The sequence below is a fragment of the Artibeus jamaicensis genome, unplaced genomic scaffold, assembly GCF_021234435.1.
Source record: "Artibeus jamaicensis isolate MK-2021 breed Jamaican fruit bat unplaced genomic scaffold, CSHL_Jam_final contig_1998, whole genome shotgun sequence".
NCBI classification, from domain to species: Eukaryota; Metazoa; Chordata; class Mammalia; order Chiroptera; family Phyllostomidae; genus Artibeus; species Artibeus jamaicensis.
In genome coordinates this window covers 8,995,403-9,016,210 of record NW_026521407.1, presented here as the reverse complement: position 1 = coordinate 9,016,210, position 20,808 = coordinate 8,995,403, and the positions used below count along the sequence as shown (strand labels likewise).

Genomic DNA, 20,808 nt, shown 5'->3' with positions numbered 1-20,808 from the left:
CTGTTTCTCTGAGCCAATCTCAGCTTCCATGACCAGGCTTGGGGAGAGGGCCAGCCCCTCCCACCCCCCACCTTCCTTCTGGAGGCTCAGAAGTTGTCCTGCAGCTTTTTTACCTTTTGTCTGGAGCGAACTCCATCTTGGGAGAGAACTTGGTTCTTCCCCTGAGATCGGCAGCCCTTTCCTGATTTCTCCAGTTGACTGGTCCTCAGCTTTCTCTGCCTCATTTCAAGCATGTCGGCCCTGCCCTCTCACTTTCAGTTCCTCAAGTGAAGATAAGATTTTCCACATTTTAACTGAGGCTCCTATCCATGCTTGTCAAACAAGGCCCAGGATATGAGTAGCCCAACAGCTCAAAGGGAACAGAGAGAGAAAGCCGCTTCTCCGCTCCCGGGATGGGAGCTGGGTGAGGCGCAGGGCTTGGCTGCTCAGCTGACTCCAAGGAGCCTGGGGGAGGCACTGGGGAGATTGGGGGGACAGGGCTGGTGTGGTGGAAGCCTCCTGAGTGGGCAGTGGGTGGTGGAGGACTCAGGGCAGAGAGCTGGAGTACTGTGGCAGTGCCCACTCATCGCTGGGACTGTTTTCCTGAATGGCCGGGCAGGCTGGGGGCTGCTGCGTCAACAGCCAATCTCCTGGACGATGTGGAAGGCCACACATACGGTGAGGCACGGGCGGGGGGGGGGGCGGGAGCTTGATTTCTCATTTGCCTGTGATCTGTGCCCAGGACCCAACCTGGGTGACATATCAAGGACGGGCGGGCAGGTGCCCCGAAGAAACGGGTCCTCCCACTTGGACTGTAGTTCCTCTTCCTTCCTTCCTTCCACCCCTGCACGGGAGCCCCAGCCACACCTCCAGTCAAACCTCTACCTGGAGCACAAAGCACCAGGTGCTGTTTCTCAGGAATATTCTCTGGGGTGTGAGGGACAGACAGGCTTCGACTTGAGAACCAAGCTCTGGGCAGGCTCAGTCTCTGGGCCCAGAGGCCGTTCAGCTTTCAAACAGCCCCTCCCAAAGGCCCCAGGGACAGAAGATGCTGCCTCAGATCCTACCAGGCCCACAGCCAAGCCCTGATCCCTGTGCTTCAGCGAGAGGGACCGTTGGTGGCCAGGAAACATCCAGAAACAAGGGAGTGAAGGGTCTCGGAGGTCATCTGGAAAGTCCTACTTCCCTGTCTCACTTCATAAACGGGAAACTGAGGGACGATCTTGTCCAAGGTCCTGGAGCTCAGTGAGGGAGCCAGGCGAGCAGAGAGAGGTCCAGATCTGCTTTGTGCCCCGCTGCCTTCTCACCAGACCCACAGGCTCCCCCAGGACTCAGCCTGTGCTCAGCCCGGGAGCGTGCCCGAGCAAGCACCGGCCGGCTGGGGATAAGGCGGCCTCCCCCTGCTTTTCAGATGAAGACTTCCGGGGAAGGCGACAGGAGGTGCCCAAGGTGGAGGAAGCCCTAAGGGAAGGACAGTAAGAGGTAAGGCCTGGAGCCACAGCTGCCCAGGGACTGCCCAAGGCCAGGGCCGCCACAGCCCACGTCTTAAGTGTCTCCCCAGGAGTCCAGAGGCACCAGACTCAGGAAAGCAGGTAGTGCGGCTCTGCACTTCTTTGCTCATCATTGCAGTGGGCTTCTGCCTGGAAGCTAGTCTTTTGCATTTCTTCTATTTATTTATTCATTGGATGAAAGATAATCATTCCTCCGGCGACAGATGCTGAGAACAGGAAAAAATAGTTTTGATCTCGAAACTAGTTGATCTCAACTAGTTTATAGCCTAGTTGAGAGAGCAGTTCCTGACACATGGCACCCCGGGAGGACCATGCAAGAAAAACGGGGGCCTCACACAGAACTCTCCCCCTGGCTGTCCGGGCTGGGTGCCTGGCATCTGACACAGCCAAGCGAGCAGACAGCCCCTCTCCGGCGCAGCCCTGTTTCTGGCTGGAGCCCCGCCCCCAGGCTCCTTTCCCCCTCTCTTCCTGTGCACCCCTCTGGGAGAAAACCCAGTGGCAACATCTCCTCCAGGACTCAGTAGCATCTGTCACTCTTCCAGCCCTTCCCCCTGCTGCTGTCTTGGTCCCAGGGGCTAGCAGCTGCAAGACTTTCTTGCGCTGAAGGTGTGGCAGTTATGGCCCGGGTTCAGATTGTGCAGAAGTATTGCTGCCCTCAGGATAGCTGTCGTGAGGCTGAGGTTGTCAGCACGCAGAGGACACAGCCAGGAACACCAGCCAGTGCCCTCTGCCTGCAGCCTGGGTGGCGCCGGCCTTCCTGTCACCTCCCCACCCCGTCCTCTGCTGCGCATTTTCAGACCTGCTTGTTCTGTTAGGTTTTTCTCACTCGTGGAGCCGCACCCACACTTCTCACTTCTCCAGAAGGTACACGTAAAGCCACAGGAAAGGCCGAGCACTTGGTGTCGCTGCTGTCTCCTTCCCATGGGTCCCGGGAAAAACCTGTCTAATTCAAAGCCACCCCTGCATCAGGACCTTGCCCACCATTTCTTTCTCTCCTGAGTCTTCCATCTTTTCCCTTTCCAGCTCCTTCTTCAAGTCTACATCCTCCTCTTCCCCATCATAACAATCACCCAACTTGCGCCCTGACTGATGTGGCTGAGTGGATTGAGTGCCAGGCTGCAAACAAAGGCTGCCGGTTCAATTTCCCATCAGGGCACTTGGCTGGGTTGCAGGCCAGGTCCCTGGCAGGGGATGTGTGAGAGCCAACCACACATGGATGTTTCCCTCCCACTCTTTCTCCCTTCCCCTCCGTCTGAAAATAAATCACCCAACTTGCAAAACAAGTGGCATTGCCCTTCACTCCTTGCTGGCTGGCAGCCCAGCAGCCCCTCCCACCAGCCCCAGGCGGACCCCTGCCCATTTCAGCCCCTTGTCTGTGCCGAGTCCTCGTGTTCTCTTACTCACTCGTGCCCATTGTCTTTCTTGGAACTGCTCTCCCTTGGCTCCCGGGGCCCCAGATCCTGCGCCCGCTTCCTCCGAACTCTATTCTCAGGGTCCTTTCGGTCCCCCATTACTCCTCCCACTTGCTCAACCCCAGGTCTCCTGGTAGCTCGGCCCTCGAAATCACCTTGCTCCCACAGCGCGGCCCGGTCACCGCCCTCGTTTACGGGATCAGCAGTACTGGCTCTGTCTGTGCCCAACCTGCTTCGTAACCCCAGCTGTGCCCACAATCGTCTTTCTAGCTCCAGATAACTCCCCGAAGGCCACTCTCTCCCCCTGACTTCCCCATTTCGCTTCTCTTCCTTCCTTCTTTCCTTCTCGTCACCCAGTCAGCAGCCATGGGTCTCTTCACTGCCCCTACTCTGTTCGCCGCGTCGCCAGAACACTCGAGTTCCATTCATCCTTGATCTCTGAGGGGGTCTCCTGAGTACTGAAGGCTTATGAACTCCTCCGGCTGGGGCGTGGGGCCCACTAAATTCTGACCCCAATTTACTTTGCCACCACCGCAGGTGCCCTTAGTCTGGCTCATGGGAGCTACTGCTGGAGGACAATGGGCTGGGCACTTCCCCCTCTCAGCCCTTCCCATGCAGCGGTTTCCACCAGAACTCCAGTGCCCTCTCCATCTCTAGCTGCCGGAGGCTCCGGTGTTCTGCAAGTTGGACCATTTCTAGGAGCTTGGAGTGTGTGTGTGTGTGTGTGTGTGTGTGTGTGTGTGTGTATGAGAGAGAGAGATCCCAGGAAGAGTTCCAAGGCTGACATAGAGTCCCTGGGGGAAGGAGAGGGTTCTTGTCCTTGGGAGCTGCTGCCCAAAACCATCTCTCCAAGAACCAGTGACGCTTCATTGACAAGCACTCTCACCTCCCTTTCCCTCACTAGATGACAGTGGTTCCTCCTCGCTGGAGACGACCTGACACGGTGGAGGCGGCCAGAGAGCAGCACCAGCGCCCCGTCGAAGAGCCTGGCTGCAGCTGGACAGATGGTGCTGACTGCCGAGGCCCGGCGATTCTCTGGCCGCCGTCCAGCCCAGACACTGCCACTTTCCATGGGACTTAGAACTTTGGAGTTGCATGCCGTGATTGGAGAAAGGATCTGGGGGAGGGGGGTGTGCAGGCCAACCAGGGCTCCTTTGTAGCCTGGCTGTTCTATGAGCAATGATGGAAAAGCAGGATCCAAACCCCTTCTTTAAAGAAAAAAAAAATATCCAGAAACAGGCAAAGGTTGGAGGCTCTTTGGCCTGAAGGTGGAGCCCGTACCTCTCATGCTTCCCGACCTTCTGGACCAGGGACAATGCCTGATCCCCTGTCCCATCCCCTGCTCCCTCCTGGGCACTTTGAGCCCTTTATTGCCACTGTCTTCTGCATCTCAGCCTTTCCAGGGGGGCTGCTCACACTGGGCACAGCCCCTGCACAGAGCTCCAGGTGGGAGAGCCCTGGGCAGCCACTTGGCTTCCTGGAGGAGTGATGGGCCATGGAAGAGGGTATCTGCTGACTGCCCTGCCTGGGCCCCGGCACCTCTCTTAGGGGCTGGCACGGCCCCCAGCAGGGATGGGGAGGGTGGCCACCCTGGAGCTGGAGGACTCTGGTTAGGCAGGAGTAGTCAAGAGCAGTGAAGAGGTTGTCAGTCTGGGTAGGTGCACCTGGGGTAGGAAGGCTTGCTGGGTGCCCCTTGCCAAGAGCGAGAAGGTGAATGATCTGAGGATGAAAACTCCGGTTCTATCAACCTTACCTGGCATCAACCACTGCCAATGGGAGGGAGACCGCCCGGCTCCCTGGCGCCACCATCGGGGTGGGAACGCGCTGACCTCTTGGGAGACCCGGGAGTCCTGGGCAGCCCGAGGTTTCAGCCACCCCACCCACCGAGTGTGCAAGCAGCCCAGCCCCGCAGGGCTGGCAGTGGGAGCCAAGCCTTTGCAGGGCCCCGGGTGGCCCCCAGTCACCCGGAGAAAATGAGGGCATGGCGGGCGCTCAGGACCGCAGGCGGAGGCGACACCGCCAGCGCACCTCATTCCGCCCGCGCCGCTTGACCAAGTTTGGAAGTGCGCGGGGCCGGCCCTGCCCAGGAGGGGCCGCCTGCCCGCCCTCCACCGCATCTGGCGGCGGGGATGTGGCCCTCAGCCCGCGCTACAGCCCGGCCTGACCCCGAGGGGCTGAGGGATGCCTCTGATTGTGGCCGGGGCTCCTCTGCTCTAGAATCCGGCGCACCTCGGGGAAGCCCCAGCCCCAAGTGTGTGTGTGTTGCTGTAAGTGGTTTTTTTCTCCCCCCCCCCCCCACCCCTTCTCTGTGTGGGTTTTCTCTTGGGGCTGTTTCACAGGAATTCCTGTAATAAAGACTTGGTGTTCTCTTGGTGCTCTGATGTGGCCAGCAGCGTGGGCTGAACCCTCTCGTCTCTCTCCCGCCCCAGCACGGTTTGACCCCGGGAGCCCGGCGTCACCGCGTGGGCCACCTGCGTTGCTTCCCATCCCCGCCCCCCATTGAGCCTGAGCGTCTGTCAGGTCCAGAGGGCTCAGACTTCTGGGCAATGCACTTACGAGGTGGCACCTGCCGCCTCTTTCCCGACCTGCTGCTGGCTGTGCTGTGCGAGGTCGCCTTCCTGTTTACCCTGGGAAAGCAAATCACTTACTGATAGGAAAGCCAGCTTCTGGCAAAAGCTCCAGCTTGACACCTTCCTAAATAAACAGAAAGCTCTGGAGAAAAGGCAGACTGGAGGCTGGAAGGGTGTTCGATCCCAGACTTCAAAGGGCCCACAGACATCTTCCAGTTCAAATATCTAGCTTTCCAGCTCGGCTGGGCTACCTCCCGCTCCAGGAAACTCACTGCCGGAAGAGGACGCTGGCGCCCTTTCCAGACGGGGCAGTTCGCAAGGTTAAAAAGTTCTTCCTGTGTTGAGAGCCCAAAGGCCGCCTCGTGACTTCCACCTACCCATCTCCTTTCTGGGTCCCAGGTCACCCAGGCCAAAGCCACCACTGTTCCCCTGATGCCATGTTTGAGCTCAGTGGTCCTACCCTCTCCTTGAGGACAGACCATGCAGGCTCCTGCCCTCCCTACAAAGTCGTTCTCTTCCCACCCCTGTTAGACCGAGGTGGGCGTGCGTGTGCACAGGCAAACCCGGGACAACTGCTGATGCGCCGGACTTGCTGTTTGGACCTGGGCCAGCCAAGATGATCCTCTCAGCCCAGCTCTGTGCACTCTTTACTGGTGGCTGTGGACCAGGGTCATCCCAGAAGCCTGGGACCTTGCTGGAAATGACGCTTCTCGGCCTCACCCGGGCCCTACTGGGTCAGCAACTCTGGGAGTGCAGCCCAGCAAACCTGTGATTCAGATGTTCACTCACATTTGGGGGCCATGCTGTCAGGCCAGGACCTAGTTCTGGCTTCACAGTAGAGTTACGTGAGTAGCTTTAAAAAAAAAAAATCCTGTTGCTCAGTACCCCAGACCAATTAAATTAACATCCATGGGTTGTTTTCTTTTAAAACTCCTCTGGTAATTCAAGTTTGCAGTGAAATTTGAGAACCAGTGCACCAAGCTGTCAGGTGTTTCATGCTAGCCCTATTAATCTTGCCCAATAAATGGACCCTTTACAGACAAGGTCATGATGGTTCAGAAAGATTAAATAACTTATTCACATCACAGAGCTAGCGAGGTGCGAAGCCAGGAAACAGGGCCGGGCTGCTCGGGTCCTAAACCTGCGTTCCTTCCTCTGCTTCGCTGCTGCTCAGAGTGTGGTCTGTGGACCGGCGCCCTGATACCACCTGGGAGCCTGTTAGAATGCATGTGCTTGGGTCCTCCTCCAGAGGAGGTCCTGAACCTGAACCTGAACCTGAGCTGTGTTTTCACAGGCCCTCCAGAGGGGGCTGATACAAGCTCCCGCCTGAGGACCGTGATTCTACAGCCTTGCTGCTCCAGGTTTGGTCTTCAGACCAGCGGTATCAATCATCCGGGGCTCGAACTCTACCTGAGCCCTACTGAACCAAAATGTGCGTTTCAACAAAAAATTCATTACGTGACTTGTATGTACTTTAAGACTTGAGAAACACTGTTCTAGAACACTGATTCTCTGATGCTTGGATCCCATCCTCAGAGATTCTAGTTCAATTTGGTTTGGGAGTTAGCCTGGGAATCAGATTGTAAAAAGCTCCTGTGATTCGAATATGTATCATAGTTTGAGAACCATGCACTATGTTGCCTATTAGTGTAGATGGGATGGAGGGTGATTGGAACCAGAGAGGAGGGCATGGGGAAAGAAGCTTTCTTTAAAGCTTATGTGTCCAGCAGGAGTGCAGAAGAGTGTAGATGGGCAGTTTCTGTAGATCCCGGGGAGGAGCTGGGCCGGGACAGATGACCCCCCCAGCCATCTGCCCTCACGCACCGTGCTCATCTGCAAATCCCAGGCTCCTGGTATGCACGAGGTGATACAGATCTGTCTCCGGCAAAAATGCTGAGTCTCCCTCCTCACTTGGATGCTTTGCTGTCCCCAGGGCTCAACCCCAACCTGAGAGGAAGTCATGGAGTCAGGAGAACAGTGTGCCCAGAAGAACTGGCCTGTTTGTTACCAGGCTGGGGTCTCAAACCTCCCTGTTTTTAGAGGCACCAGATGGCGGGTGAGGTTGGAGGAAAGAGAGGAGAAGAACTTGGCTTGCAGAAGGCAGAGGGCAGGCAAGATGTGGGACAAGGAGGATTATAGATGGTTATGAGTGCTTACTGTATGCTAACCTCTTTTCGGAGGTGCTTTACATCTTATTTCACTGAATCCCCACAACGACATAAAATCAGTATTATTACTCCCACTTCACAGATCCAAAAACTGAGCCACAGAAATGTTAAGGCCCTTCCTTACCGAACATCACCCTTAGTAAGTGGTGGTACCTGGATTTGAACCCTGGCAGCTGAACTCTAGAATTGGCGCTTAAATACTAAGCTATATATTGGGGTGGAGGAATAGATGGTAAGACCTAGAACTCCTGCATAGATGTAGTTTGTGGAGCACAGAAAGGCCCACCTGCTTAAAGGCATCTCCATAGTGGTCCGTGATCCAACAGTATGCCTGGAACTCTTCTATAGTACTCTTTAACTGGTTAAAAAACAATCTTAGTATTTACATTAAGTGACATATATGCTCCTGAGAGAGAAGCATATGAACTCCTTTTGCCCATACCACAGCATAGATTAATTTTGTTGGCCAGCTTGAGGAAGATTTGGAAATTTCTGATGAATGGGACGGGGAGAGGCCGTTGACCGGTACTGTGCAAATCTGCTGCCACCTGGTGGTCATCTCAGGAGTGGCAGTCGCTGGCCACTGAGAGGCCAAATACCATTTTCCCAGAAGGAAGAGCTGACTACCTGTTTGGCCGGAGGCCAAACAAAGGGACTTTACTCTGGTCACATGTCTTGTAGTTTGTGAAACTTTCAAAACAAAAACGTTTGTAGTTTTTTTTCCCCGTAAAAGAGCCACTACGATTATACAAGCTTCCGGCCTCACTCAACCAGCATTTTCCCTGCTGGTCATTCTAGAGAGTAGAAAGCCACTAGTTCTTATCAGGTCAAAAGGATTATTCCAGGGACTCTGATGTAAGGAGCTGTGGAACCCAGTACAGGCTCAGCACAGGCCTGCCTCGTGGTGCCCTTGCTGTTTATAGTGTGGTCTGCAGATGGGGTTGCCACTGACACCAACCTGGAAGCTGGTCAGAAAGGCAGAGTTTCAGGCCTGACTCCAGCCCTCCTGGGTCAGAATCTGCATTTCCCAAGAATCCCAGGAGGTTCAGGTGCCCATTGAAGATTGAGCTGCTGTGCCTTCCACAGGAAAAGAAGAGCCCGTACGAGCCCAGAAATGTCTGCCTTCAAGGGTCTCATCCCTGCTGGGAAAACTTCAATAGACTGATTCCAATAATAACAGGCCAGAGAGTGTTGCTCCAGGCCCAGCTGGCTCCTGTTTCCTTGGCTACGAAAGGAGCCACAACAATTCAGACCTCCCAGGGTGGGTGTAAGCATCCAGTGCTTCTCTCTCCTGTGCCTGAACTCCCATTCTCCTTGGGGGCAGAGCTGCTGTTTGCTGAAGAAATGAACGGGCAGCCGTGTGAAAACGCCTTGCGAATTGCTAGGTGTGATTTAATTGTAGGTGTAATTCAAAAAAGTGTGCTTTATAGCTCTTAAGCATGGAATGGTCAGAAATGTTATTATCACTCCTATTAACTGAGCAGTTACTGCCCAGCAGGCACTATTCTAAACACTCAGCAGGTTATTCACCCACTGACGCCTCACAACAAGGCTGTGTGGTGGGTGCTATGGTTATGCCCATTTTACAGATGATAACACTGAGGCCTAGAGGTTTGTAAAGGGATCTATGCATCAGTGAGGCACCAAGGACAGCTGGAACTGGAAATGACCAGGTCCACGGTGGGGTGGAGGGTTATTGCCATTCAGCCACAGCTTTCTCCCTACGGATGTATCAGGGGAAGGCACACGGCAAGGGGGAGCTGAGCCGGTTGCACCCTCGCTTGTCCTAACTTTGCTTTATTCATCCGTGCTGTTCACTAGAAAACCCTTTCTAACAGCCAGCTCCGGCCACGCAGCAGGATGGGTGTGACAGGGAGATAAGAGCCCTAGTTCCTGCCCTCGGAGAGTCCCGGTTAGACAGACTCAGACACAGAAACAGAGTTACAACACGGAACTGCGAGAGCGATAAGCTGAGGGAGGGGGAGCAGGTCTCGCGGGGACCCGCTCACCCTGTCTGGAGTGTGCCCACAGAAACAGCCTGGAGGTGAGGTACAGCACCTCCTCCCCAGCCCCTGCTCTTCTAGGTCTCTGTCCCCCTCTCCTTGTACTGTTGCTTTTCTCCCTTTGAAAGCAGCTGTGATTTCCCCTGCCCCTGGCTTTCTGCCAAAGGTGAGTAGCACTATTAATGACTTCGTCAATATGCTGGGATTTCCACTTGCAAAGCTGTTTTGCTGTTGGGGATGCCCTTCCACTTTTTGTCTGATAAACTCCGGGGAGCTATTTACAAAGATGTGGGCAGAGGGGAGGGAAGCCACAGGGATGGCCTACACCCCACGGCTAGTACTGGAGGGGTACGGTTTGCTGTGTCTGAGTCTGAAGGGACGAGGGGAGAACAGTGACTGGAACCTGGGGAGAGCTGTGGGAGGAGGCCTCCTGGTGGGAGCTGGGACCCAACGCTCCGGCTGTGCAGGGAGGCAGCCAGGGGAGCGGAGACTCACTTCACTCTCCTCCTTCCTCCCAGTGCCCTGCCAGCGCCTCCCATCAGAGTACCAACTGGAACACAACTGGAAGCAGAGGGTGAGGGGCTGGGTAGGGGGCGGGTAGTGCAGTCCACGCAAGTCCGCCTCCTGGGGCACAGAGTGCCTGCTGCTCTAGATGGGCCAATAAACACTATTCAGCACAAGTACTTACCAATGTTATGGGCTGAATGGTGTCCCTCCAAAATTTGTATGTTGAAGTCCCAGCCCCTAGTACCTCAGGATGTGAATGTATTTGGGGACAGTCTTTAGAGAGAGGCCACAGAAAAAAACCGACCTGCCAAAGCCTTGATCTAGAGGCTTCCAGCCTCCAGCATTGTGAGAAAATAAACTTCTCTTGTGTAAGCCACCCAGCCTGTAGTGTTTTGTTATGGCAGTCCTAGCAAGCTTTTACAACCAACGAGCTCCGCAGCGCGCGAGTTATCAGTTGTGAATTTGCCTCTATTTCACCCACTGGAGTCAGTGTCTCTAGGACTCAGCACAAGGTCAGGGAGATGCTTAAATGTTTTCGGGAAGAGTGGGACACTTGACAAGAAAATAAAACAATAAGGCAACCTATAACATATCATCATAGTGATGCAGCCCCAGGTGGCAGTCCGTGGTTCACAGGACACCACAGCCGTGGCGATGCTGACAGCAATCGGACTTGTTAATCATGATCACTCGCCACGTGTGGCTGTGATGAGCGTTTTGTGAGAATGACCGCTTTTACTCTTGCACAAGCCATGCAGGTAAGATAGTTGATGCCACCATCCACATTTTAACATATTGGGAAACAGGCTTGAAAAGTCATGGAAGTTACCCACAGTGACCCCACTAGTGGGCACATCCACAGTGTGATTTGGTGGGACTAAATTGGGGCTGAGCGAATAGGGAAAGGAATAGGACCTTTTGGAGAGTTCATTGGCTCTCTTTCCTCATCCGTAAGATTGCCAGAACATTGCCTATGGCAATGGGTGGTTGAACGACGGAATGTGATACTCCTGATTCCTGGTGTGGTGCATGGCAGGAGCACATCAGCCCCTGGAAGCCTTGAGAGGCTGTGGTGAGAAGAAAGCAAGCCTGACAGCTTCCTCCTATATTATGAATGAATGCACCCTGGGGTGCACACTTCCTGTTGTACATTCAGAGGGTTCCCAATCTAGCCTGCCACCGTATCTCCACGGCCCCCTTACTCTACCTGCCAACATTCTGCTCCTTGGTCACCAAAAGATTAGATATGATGCTGGAGGGGAAAATCGAAAGGCTCAGAAGAGGAAGGGACTTCTCCAAGAAGATCTGGAGAAAATTCTTGCCTTGCCATTCCTCCCCTGTTAAGGGGTTGGGTCTTTGTGTTCCCTCCCTGAACTTGGAATAAACCCTTCTAAGTCCTCAGCAGTGGTAACTGCAGTGGCCTATGGGGGCAGGCCTGAGTGGGAGAAAGGAAGTGTGTTTGTGGTCTGGGCTGACAACTAGCTCTGACTTGGACAGAATTAGAAACTTGTTATGAGGCCTGGGGAGACTATATTTAGCTGGGAGTGTGATTGTTCTCCCTCCAGCAAAGTCTTCCCGACCTTCCTAGGGCTGGGAGAGCCTCCACACTTAGGTTAGCCCCGCAGCCAGAGCTCTGTTCTTTCTTTTCTGCTCCAAAGGGCGCTGAGGCAGCAGTGACACCCACCTCCAAGCTTAGCCCTGGCCTCAAATCACCCTGTCCTCTGCTCCCAGGGCCAGTGTCGTCTGACCTCCTCCGTTACCCAGTCTCCACCTTGAAGCATAGCTAAGGAGTCACTGTGGAGATCTGGAAAGGGTCCAGGCTGGGCGGGAAGCCTGGCTGTGTCAGTTACCCAACAGACAAGTTACTTAACTCCCTGAGGCCTCACTTTCTAATCTATAAAGAAGATAATAATAGCCACCTGTGCGTAGGTGTGTGGCTAGTGAGATAACACAAGCACGCGGTAATTGCTCATCACACATTCCTTTCCTCCTCCTCTCCAGCATCCCCCGGAGCAGGAGGGGTCTGGGGTGACTAGAGGCTCTTTCTTGCTGACAAAGATAATGAATGGGCTTCTGGGAGACGTTGTGTGTGTACATGATTCCAAAGGTTTCACTGGATTAAAAGTTCAAATATATATACAAACTCTTTATAAGTCAAACTCTGAGGGATAAAGAAAAAAAAATTCCCCCTTCCCCTTCAGCAGTTTTACTGGACAGAATGTTCACAGCCTGTATCCTTCCACGAGTTTTCATCCTCACACAAACACACACACTCTAAAGTGTCCCCTTTTTTCCTTTAACATGTTAGGGTCCCGCTAAAGGCGTTTCTCCGAAACTCCCTTTTTCATTTAACTATGTCATGGGTATTCATCTAGGTAAATACACAGGGAGCTAGCTCGTTTACTTAAATAGCTGCGCAGGATTCCATAGAATATATGTACCGTAATTTCCCAGCCATTTCCCATTAGCCATATTATTGTTTTGCCACCACAAACAATGCTGCAATGATGACCCCCGCACAAATATTCCCTTGAAATTGTGCTGTAATTGCTGTGGAGGTACTTTGCCCGAAGTATAATTATTAGGCCAAAAGGTAACCCTGAGAGGTTACTTCCCCCAGATTTTTTAGTTTTTTTTCCCCCCTCGGAATTTGTTTGTTCCAGATACTCTTAACTTTCCAAGCTCCAAGAAGGAGTTAGGCAGCGACGCATCACGGGGAGAAAAAACACGAGTTGGCCGAGACATCCCCATTAGAACGATGCAGGTGGCGCTCCAAGGCCAGAGGGTTTAGTGGGAGGTGGGAGAGGCTAAAGAGCAGGTCAGGAGACGGAGGACCGCAGCTAGGGCTCCAGTGTTACCGCGGGCAGGTGACTGCCCCTGCCCGGACCTCGGCTTCCGTCTGCGTTTTCCGTGACTCCAACCAAGGTAAAGCGCAGTTGGGGCCTAGTGCCGGTGACATTCTAGTTGGCTCTCCTATGACATGGGCTGCACCTTCACCTGCCTCCTCGCCATCTTCCTACCGCGCGGCTTCACCTGCGAGTTAGCTCAGTGAGGCCAGAAAGGGTAAAGCAACCACCAGAATTAACCCCTCCCCGCGATCGGTCGTTTCTTGCATCTGCCCAGCTTTGGCTGGTTCGCTCCTTCCCTTTCGGCTCGGCCATCGAGTGCTCCCGTCTGAAGCTGGCCAGTAGCCGAGAAGCGCGCTAGTTCGGCACATCCTTTGCTTCTGCCTGGCTCCGGTCTCCCTCCGGAGCCGTGGTGCAAACCCGAAGATCCTCCGCTCGGCTTGCCGCTTCCGCCTCCTTCGCCTGCCGCTGGCACTTCCGCTTCCGGTAGCCACTATCCACACTGTGAGAGGCCCGGCCATGGCGGGGAGCCGGCTGGAAACCGTGGGCAGCATTTTCTCGCGGTGCGTGCTCCGAACTGTGGCGGGCCGCGGGTGCCTCCCCCGGGCGGGGGCTCTCAGCTTGGGTGGGCGGGTGCGAGCAGCGCGAGGCCTTTTCCGGGGTGCGGTGTCTGAGCGCGGGGAGGCTCATCTGATCTCTCTCCTGCTCCCGAGTTGTGCTGGACGACGTCGCTCCTGGAATTTCTTGTCTTTCACGCTCAAGATTGCACCTCTTCCTGCCCCGCTTGAAGGTCTAGAGAGAGGAAGGGAGGAGGAGGCTGATGGGCCTGGCTGGGCCTTTGCATTTGACGTGAAGGGAATGGGGCGAGGGGGTGGGACGCAGGCACGGAGATAGAAGGACCTCACTCCCCGAGCTTGGCTAGCTTGGTTTGGAATATGGAAATCTCTCACCTGTAGGCGGGGAGCACCCCTCCTTCCGGTTCTGTGCTGCGGCCTCGGTGATCCCGCTGATGTCTCTGACTGTGGTTAGACCGACTCAGGGTTTAGACAGGCAGTTGTGACCTACTGACCTTCGTTCTTTTCCTTCCTTAAGGACTCGGGACCTCATGCGGGCTGGGGTATTGAAGGAGAAGCCCCTCTGGTTCGACATATATAAGGCCTTTCCGCCGCTGAGGGAGCCGGTCTTCCGAAGGCCCCGCTTGCGATATGGCAAAGCCAAAGCTCCCATCCAGGACATCTTCTACCACGAGGATCTGATTCGGGCGTGAGTGCGATGGGACGCAGAAGGGAGGGTTTAGCTAGCAGTCTGATACTTGAATAGGAATCCAGTCAGGGCTAGCCCGATGGAGAAAGGTATGTAAATTGAGCAGAATTAGGGAATCAGTGCCCACCCCCATGTGAGAGAAAGAGAAGTTCTGAGAAGTAGAACATGGAGCCCAGCAATTACAGCTACGTGTTTCTGCACATGTGTTTTGCAGCAGGCACGATGCTAAGCACTTAAGCAACATTATCTCATTTAACTATCCTTCTCTCCATGTTAGCCATGTGGCCTCTAAGGCTGAAGGAGGTCAGCAGACTGAAAGTTCACTGGCAGAGCCCTTTTCCCCAAATACTTGTCAGTTAGTTTTAGTATTTGGAATTTGTATGGTTTCTTTTCTCTTTAATGTTAAGATCAGAGACTGTGCCTCATTGAAGTTAACACATATCCATTATCCTTACCCCATTCCTGGGTGTAAGAAAACAGAATCTATAAAGTTAGTTTATTTTCTGTTGAGGTCCAGGCACCTTTCACTCGAGAATACCACCCACCCCTTAACACTCCTTTGAGGTAGGAAAACATAGATTTCTGCTCTACTTGGACATTTTCAGGTAGGACACAGGTTCTTTGGGGCATTAAGTGCCTTTTTAAGACTTTATTGCTCAGGTCCATTGGATGCACGTAGTCAGCATGCTTTCCAGGTTCATTTATACATTAAAATCATTTGTACTTCTGCTGTGGATGGCTGTTGGAACTGGGTTACAGTGCATTGGACAGTGTGGAATATTTTATAGCTCTCTCTTTTATTGCTGGCAATACCAAAATAATAACACCTTTTACTAAGTAGTTTTTTGAACATTTATCTTTGTGGTTTCTTTTGGGGGGTTGTGTTTTATATTTTTAAGACCTTATAACAAAATACATTTTAGGTGTATCAAAACTAAGTGTAAAAAAGTGAAATCACAAAAGTACTAGGAAATAACATGGGAGAGCTTTAAGTATAGCCTGAGTGATAGAGGCCTTTTTAAGAGTGACATAAAACCCAGAACTAGAAAGGAAAAATATTCTGCACAAAAAAGTACCATAAGCAAAATCAAAACTCAGCCAACATGCTGGGAAAAAAATTTGCAGCATGCATGACAAAGGGCCAATTTCCTTTTTTCACTGCTATCAAGTTTGCTCATAAGTCAGTAAGAAGACCACCAAATGGAAAAATCAGATGGACAGGTCACAGAAAAGGAAATTCAGTTTGCTTTTAAACATGACAAGATGCTCAGTTTGCCTTGTGAGAAAAGCCAAGACTACCATGAGTTACCATTTTTCACCTGCCAAATTGACAAAGACCATGAAGTTTAGAAGATGTAATTTGGTCAGGATATGGGGAGATAGGCACTGTCATGTGTTGCTCGTGAGTGTAAATTGGCACAACTGTTTGGAAAGCATTTTGGCGACTGGGCAGGCCAAGTTACAAGTTCACATTCCTTGACCCAGTAATACCATTTTTATGAATTTATTCCACAGACTTATGTGCACAGTGCCCTAAGAAATAGAGATAAAGGTAATCACTGCAGTACTGCTTAGAGTAGCAAAGGACTGCAAACAGTCTGCAGGCGCTGATTGGAAATGATTTCTAAGAAATAACCAGGTACAAAAAGGCAAGATGTAGAATCGTGCTTACTGTCCTTGAGGTGTAGATGCCTATGTGCTTGCATGTGAGGAGGCCAGTCCTGGGTGGATGTACAAGAAACTGGTTAGTGTGCCTTCTGGGAAGGCAGCTGGGGAATTGGGGTGTACAGGTGAGGAGGAGTGTTACTTTTCACTGGATACCTTTGGGTAACATTTGGCGGATCTGCCATGAGCATGCATCACTCGTTTAAAGACAAAACCCCCTAAAACTGCCAAGCTCAGGCTGTGTAGCTCATGTGACACCTAACTCCTCAGGGCCTAGCAGTTACCTCTCGGTCTATTCTTGGCCGTGATCTATAACTGGAGATTTATTTCATGTTGTTTGTATTCCCCAGGAAATTTTATTCAGCCTACGGATCTGGTCAAAAAGCCTTTGATCTGTTCAATCCAAACTTCAAGTCCACCTGTCAACAGTAAGTTATTTTGTAAACTCGGGGTGACTTTCTATTTTTATTTTGAAGAATTTAGCTATCAGTTCCAGGAGCCATGTTGCGTTGCGCTAGAGGAAACCGTGTTGCGGTGGGAAGGTCCTCGGGGGGTGCGTCATGCCGAGTAACTGCGGGTCTTGATAACTCAATGCACCAACCTAAGGCGTGACTGCTGGTTGGAATTCCAGGTTCGTGGAGAAGTACATTGAGCTGCAGAGACTTGGAGAGGCAGACGAAGAGAAATTATTTGTGGAAACAGGGAAGGCTTTATTGGCAGAAGGAGTCATTTTAAGACGAGTAGGAGGAGCAAGGGCCGTGAGTATTTTTATTCGCAAAATTATTGTTGGGATTAGTCGTCTATTTGTCGGAGGTTTTGCGTGATGTTTTTCAGAGGCTGGGAAGTGGTACTTGTGAGAAGACTTGGTTTTCTTTCCCCGGCCTTGGCTCATGTTCCTTAGGAGAACCCCAAGTCAAGTACTTTTAGATGGGACATGCTGGGCTTTTGTGCTTGTGACCGAGGCTTGGAATGAGTGAGCTGTTACTGGGGTTTTTGAAATTGTGCCTCTATAGAGATTTTTATCACGTGGGTTGTTAACAATGGAATTTGATAGAAAATATTAACATTACATTTTTGACTCAGTGATAGAAGGTGCCTAAGTCGTATAGCTTCAGCCGGCTACTCGAGTGCAAGTGACAACATCTGTGTGACGCAGTTATGTCTGGTCTCCTAAGCAACAGGACGGGAGCCACAGCTCCTGGAAATCTGAACCCATGGGTGTCAAACCCCAAACTGAGTTGGAAAAAAAACAGCTCCTGGAAGAAGTTCGACGGGACCAGCATTCGGAGGCACCTGAAGAGCCATCGAAAGGTCCCTCACCTCCCTGAAGAATACACGTGCCGTGTGTGTGTGTGACATCCAGACGGTGCTCACTGGATGCATGTTAAACAATGTGTAACAGTTGGGCTCCATGAACATTTCCGGATCTCGCAGGCATTGTGTTCCTCATCTTCTAATTCTGGTTTCCAGGTTGTTGCACGGCTCGGTGTCACGGTTTGAAGGAAGCAGTTATGTGAACTTTCACGTTAGAGCAGTGTTAAATAAAGAATTCCCTAGTGCTTGTAAAGTAAATTCTCTTTTACATTGTAAATAGCACAAGGAAACCTTTATAAGTATCGATTGACTGGGACTCATCTTGAGTAGGTGTGCTTGGATTTTGGTGTGCGAGTGTGGGCTGGCCCATGAGACTTTCACTTACACACATCGGATGATCTGATACGTGCAGATAATCTACATCCTTTTTGCTATGGAAATACTGACCTCCGACTTTAGAGGCCCGGCTGCATTGTGCTTGGCGGTAAGAGTGAGGACCTGTCATTGAACACAGCCAGAGGCCAGAATTATCCCTTTAACCTCATTCATGCATTGGCCGTGCTGGAGACAGTTTGCGTGGGCCTGCGAGCCCCGGCTTTGCTGAGCGAATGAATGGTTGCATCCAGCTGAACACTGAATCCGGAAGACAGCTCTCAGGTTGCCAGTAGGGGCAGCCAGTTTAGAGGATGTTCTCCATCAGCACCCACCTGCCCCGCTGGTGCGAGATGTGCTCACAAGTCCTCACCAACTGTCTTGCTTTTATTAAATAAATGAAATACCCCTCTGAGATCGTCACCTTTGTGTTTGTGATCAAGCCGGTGGTTTTCAGCTGCTTCAGAAATTCCTTAGCTTAACACCCGCAGAGCGTTTCTACCCTGTGTTCTTCGCCCACAGTTTCAGTCTCTGGTGGACTGGGTGGGGCGCCCACCTCACAGCCAGTGTGCGTCCTTGCGCGTGGGTCCCCAGGTGATGAAGGCGAAGGAGCACGTGAGGCAAAAGCAGTTCTCAGCTGTGGTGCTGCTCCACGCCCCCCTCCCGCACACACCTTTATTGCTCTTTGCATTTCCTCTTGTTTGGGGGTGCTGTACTTTCAGGGGGAGTACATTTCACCCATTCAGCAGCATCCGGCAACCACTGGATTCCGAGTGCAGGCCAGGCCTTGGAGGAGGCCAAGTGGAGGGACAGTTCTGTCCTCAGAAGGACAGTTGCGGTCCCTCATGACTTCTCTAAACTTTGTATTTCTGGGGTTTAAAGGGCAGTTTCTTTCCCATAGTGATGAAGAGATTTTTTTAAAAAGCTATTTGTTGCATAATTATTAAGAAAATTATACGCGCACATGGTTCAGAATTTAAAAATGAGAAGCCTCCCTTCCACCCCATCCCCCATGTTTCTTCCCCTAAGGCCATTGCCATCACCATTTCCTTCCAGAACTATTTTGGGCCTGCCCACGGGGACACTGCATACTGTTCTGTACCTTGTTTCTCCGCCTGCTGCGTCTCACAGATCCTTAGTGGGGGTGTGTAGGGACTTAATCAGTGCCCCGTTGACGAAAGCGTCGTTTCTGTGTCTTGTGTGGCACGGAGGCCAGCATAGCCGTGGGGCGCGTTCTCAGCAGTGGTGGTGCTGGGTCGAGGACCAGCTCGTCGCCAGTTACTGTCCTCCGTGGAAACTGCTCACTTACCTGCCCACCAGCAGTGTGTGAGAGTGCCCACACCCTCCCCAGTACATCCCCGCCTTGTGGAACCAGACTGGGGCTCTCATGAGGAAGGCCCAAGCCTGGTAGAAGCAGGGAGACTCCAGTATATATAGCAAACTCATGGGTCGAATGTCAGTGATCGGAGCCTAGTGAAAGGTTTGAAACTCTTCCCACCGGTGGGGTGGGCAGAAGCCACCAGGTCTTGGACCCTGTTTGGAGAGAATGGAGGTGGAACCTCATCCTTGCCAGGGGAGCTTAAAATCTAATGGGGAAGACCAGAGCGACTTTCAGAGTAATGAGATGAGCCCTGGCTGGTGTAGCTCAGTGGATTGCGCGCTGGCCCACGAACCAGAGGGTCGCCGGTTTGATCCCCAGTCAGAACACATGCCTGGGTTGTGGGCCAGGTCACCAGTAGGGGGTGCGCAAGAGGCAACCACACACTGATGTTTCTCTCCCTCTCCCTCCCTTCCCCTCTCTCTAAAAGTAAGTAGATATCAAAAGAAAAAAAAAGATGAGCAGAGTCAGGGAGCAAGATCGGCTGCGGACTGGTGCGGAAACGCCCCGTGGGGAATCTCAAAGGGGGGGTGGCACTTGGTCCGAAGTGCATGCTGCTGCTTCTGCCAGGAGAACCCCCGGCCCCTCCCACCACTGTCTTCAGAAACCTTAATCGAGCTCCTTCCGGGCTGCCCGCCCTTCGCTGCACTGGGCGCACAGGCCCACTGTTTGTGCTCCTGCCTGCCCTTCCCTGGTCTCCTGTTCCAGAGAGGCGACTGTTCTCCATCACTTCCCAGTGTGAACAAGGGTGGGAATTCTTGTTGGTACCCACTGAAGCATTGAACACAGCCTTGCGGGAGAGCTGCAGATTTGAACAGGTGAGGCGGGGCTTGCTCACGGTGCCTCCATAACCACACAGAAGAGCTCGGCTGGGTATCAGGGATGTTGTGAAAAGCAGTGTCAGGTCACAGGAAGATTTGCCCAGGTGTGAAATAAAGGATGTGGTTGGGGGAGTGGGCAGTGAGGGCGGGAGTGGGAGACGTGACAGAGAGACTTCGTTCTCAGAGTAGCCGTTCCAAATGGAGACCACGTCTAAGGTTACAAGCCTGAGTGACTAGAGCAATAGCATCACTGACAAACAGGTGGGAAGAGGCGATGGTGCCATGCTCAAGTGGCAGACAGGTGCCAGTCTGGTGTCGGAGAAGGGAAGGAAGCACTGGAGCCAGGGGGAAAAAATGAGCTGTCCAAGGGGAGTGGGGAGGGGCGGATGTTGGGGGCCAAGCCAGGTGAATGCTCTCAGTTGAAGGACTGGAGGAGGAAGGAGAAAGCCAGCGAAGAAACCAGTGCCTGCCTCCCCCGCCCCTCACCCCTCACCACCAGTGTGGCTGGGTTGGATTCCTGGTCAGGGCACGTGCCTAGGTCGCAGGTCGGTCCCCCCCGTTGGGACACATACTAGAGGCAGCTGATTGATGTCTCTCACATGGATGTTTCCCTCTCTTCCTTCCCCTCTCTCTAAAAATAAATAAAATATTTTTAAAAATTGGGTTCCACATCTTCCATCACCTAAATAGCAAAGCCTGTTGAAGTGGTCCCGGATTCACCAGGTTTTATAGAGTCCTTTCTTTCTTTTGCTGATCCTTGATTTGTGTGCCCTTAAAAAGGCAAGCCCAGTTCTTTTTGTAATTTTGTATAAGACTTAGTGTCATGTTCTCAGATAATGAAAATGTTATTACAGAAAAGTCTGTGCTGCCAGGGGCTTCCTAATTTTGTTAAAATGATACCTTTCTCTAAATAAATAATGACTCGCCACTTAAAAACGTTCGGTGGATTTTTTTTTTTTTTTAATAGGAAGCCATTCCAGTGTGATGATAAGATTTTCT

General features: G+C 52.4%; 2 protein-coding genes across 4 annotated transcripts in view; both read left to right on the top strand.

Moving 5' to 3' along the window:
- CUEDC1 (CUE domain containing 1) overlaps positions 1 to 5,283 on the top strand; it is a 76,513-nt gene extending 71,230 nt beyond the window's left edge. The window contains exons 9-11 of one of the 2 annotated variants that reach the window (XM_037163727.2): positions 599 to 657; positions 1,391 to 1,461; positions 3,807 to 5,283. In XM_037163727.2, coding sequence (XP_037019622.2) covers positions 599 to 657; positions 1,391 to 1,458 — 127 coding nt within the window. In that variant the 3' untranslated portion in view covers positions 1,459 to 1,461; positions 3,807 to 5,283. Of the gene's footprint in view, positions 1 to 598; positions 658 to 1,390; positions 1,462 to 2,513; positions 2,927 to 3,806 lie in introns of those variants that run through there. The other variant, XM_037163728.2, reaches the window with a different exon arrangement.
- An 8,132-nt stretch (positions 5,284 to 13,415) lies between these two features.
- Positions 13,416 to 18,025, top strand: MRPS23 (mitochondrial ribosomal protein S23). Of its 2 annotated transcripts, none has more exons than XM_053657481.1 (5): positions 13,416 to 13,559; positions 14,089 to 14,259; positions 16,275 to 16,352; positions 16,556 to 16,682; positions 17,106 to 18,025. In XM_053657481.1, exons 1-5 carry the CDS (start codon positions 13,516 to 13,518, stop codon positions 17,250 to 17,252), a joined length of 567 nt encoding a protein of 188 aa, XP_053513456.1. In that variant the 5' UTR covers positions 13,416 to 13,515; the 3' UTR covers positions 17,253 to 18,025. The 2 variants fall into 2 exon arrangements, with proteins under 2 accessions (XP_053513456.1, XP_037019639.2); XM_037163744.2 differs by having other exon boundaries at positions 13,450 to 13,559; positions 17,100 to 18,025.
- Positions 18,026 to 20,808: the final 2,783 nt, after the last annotated feature.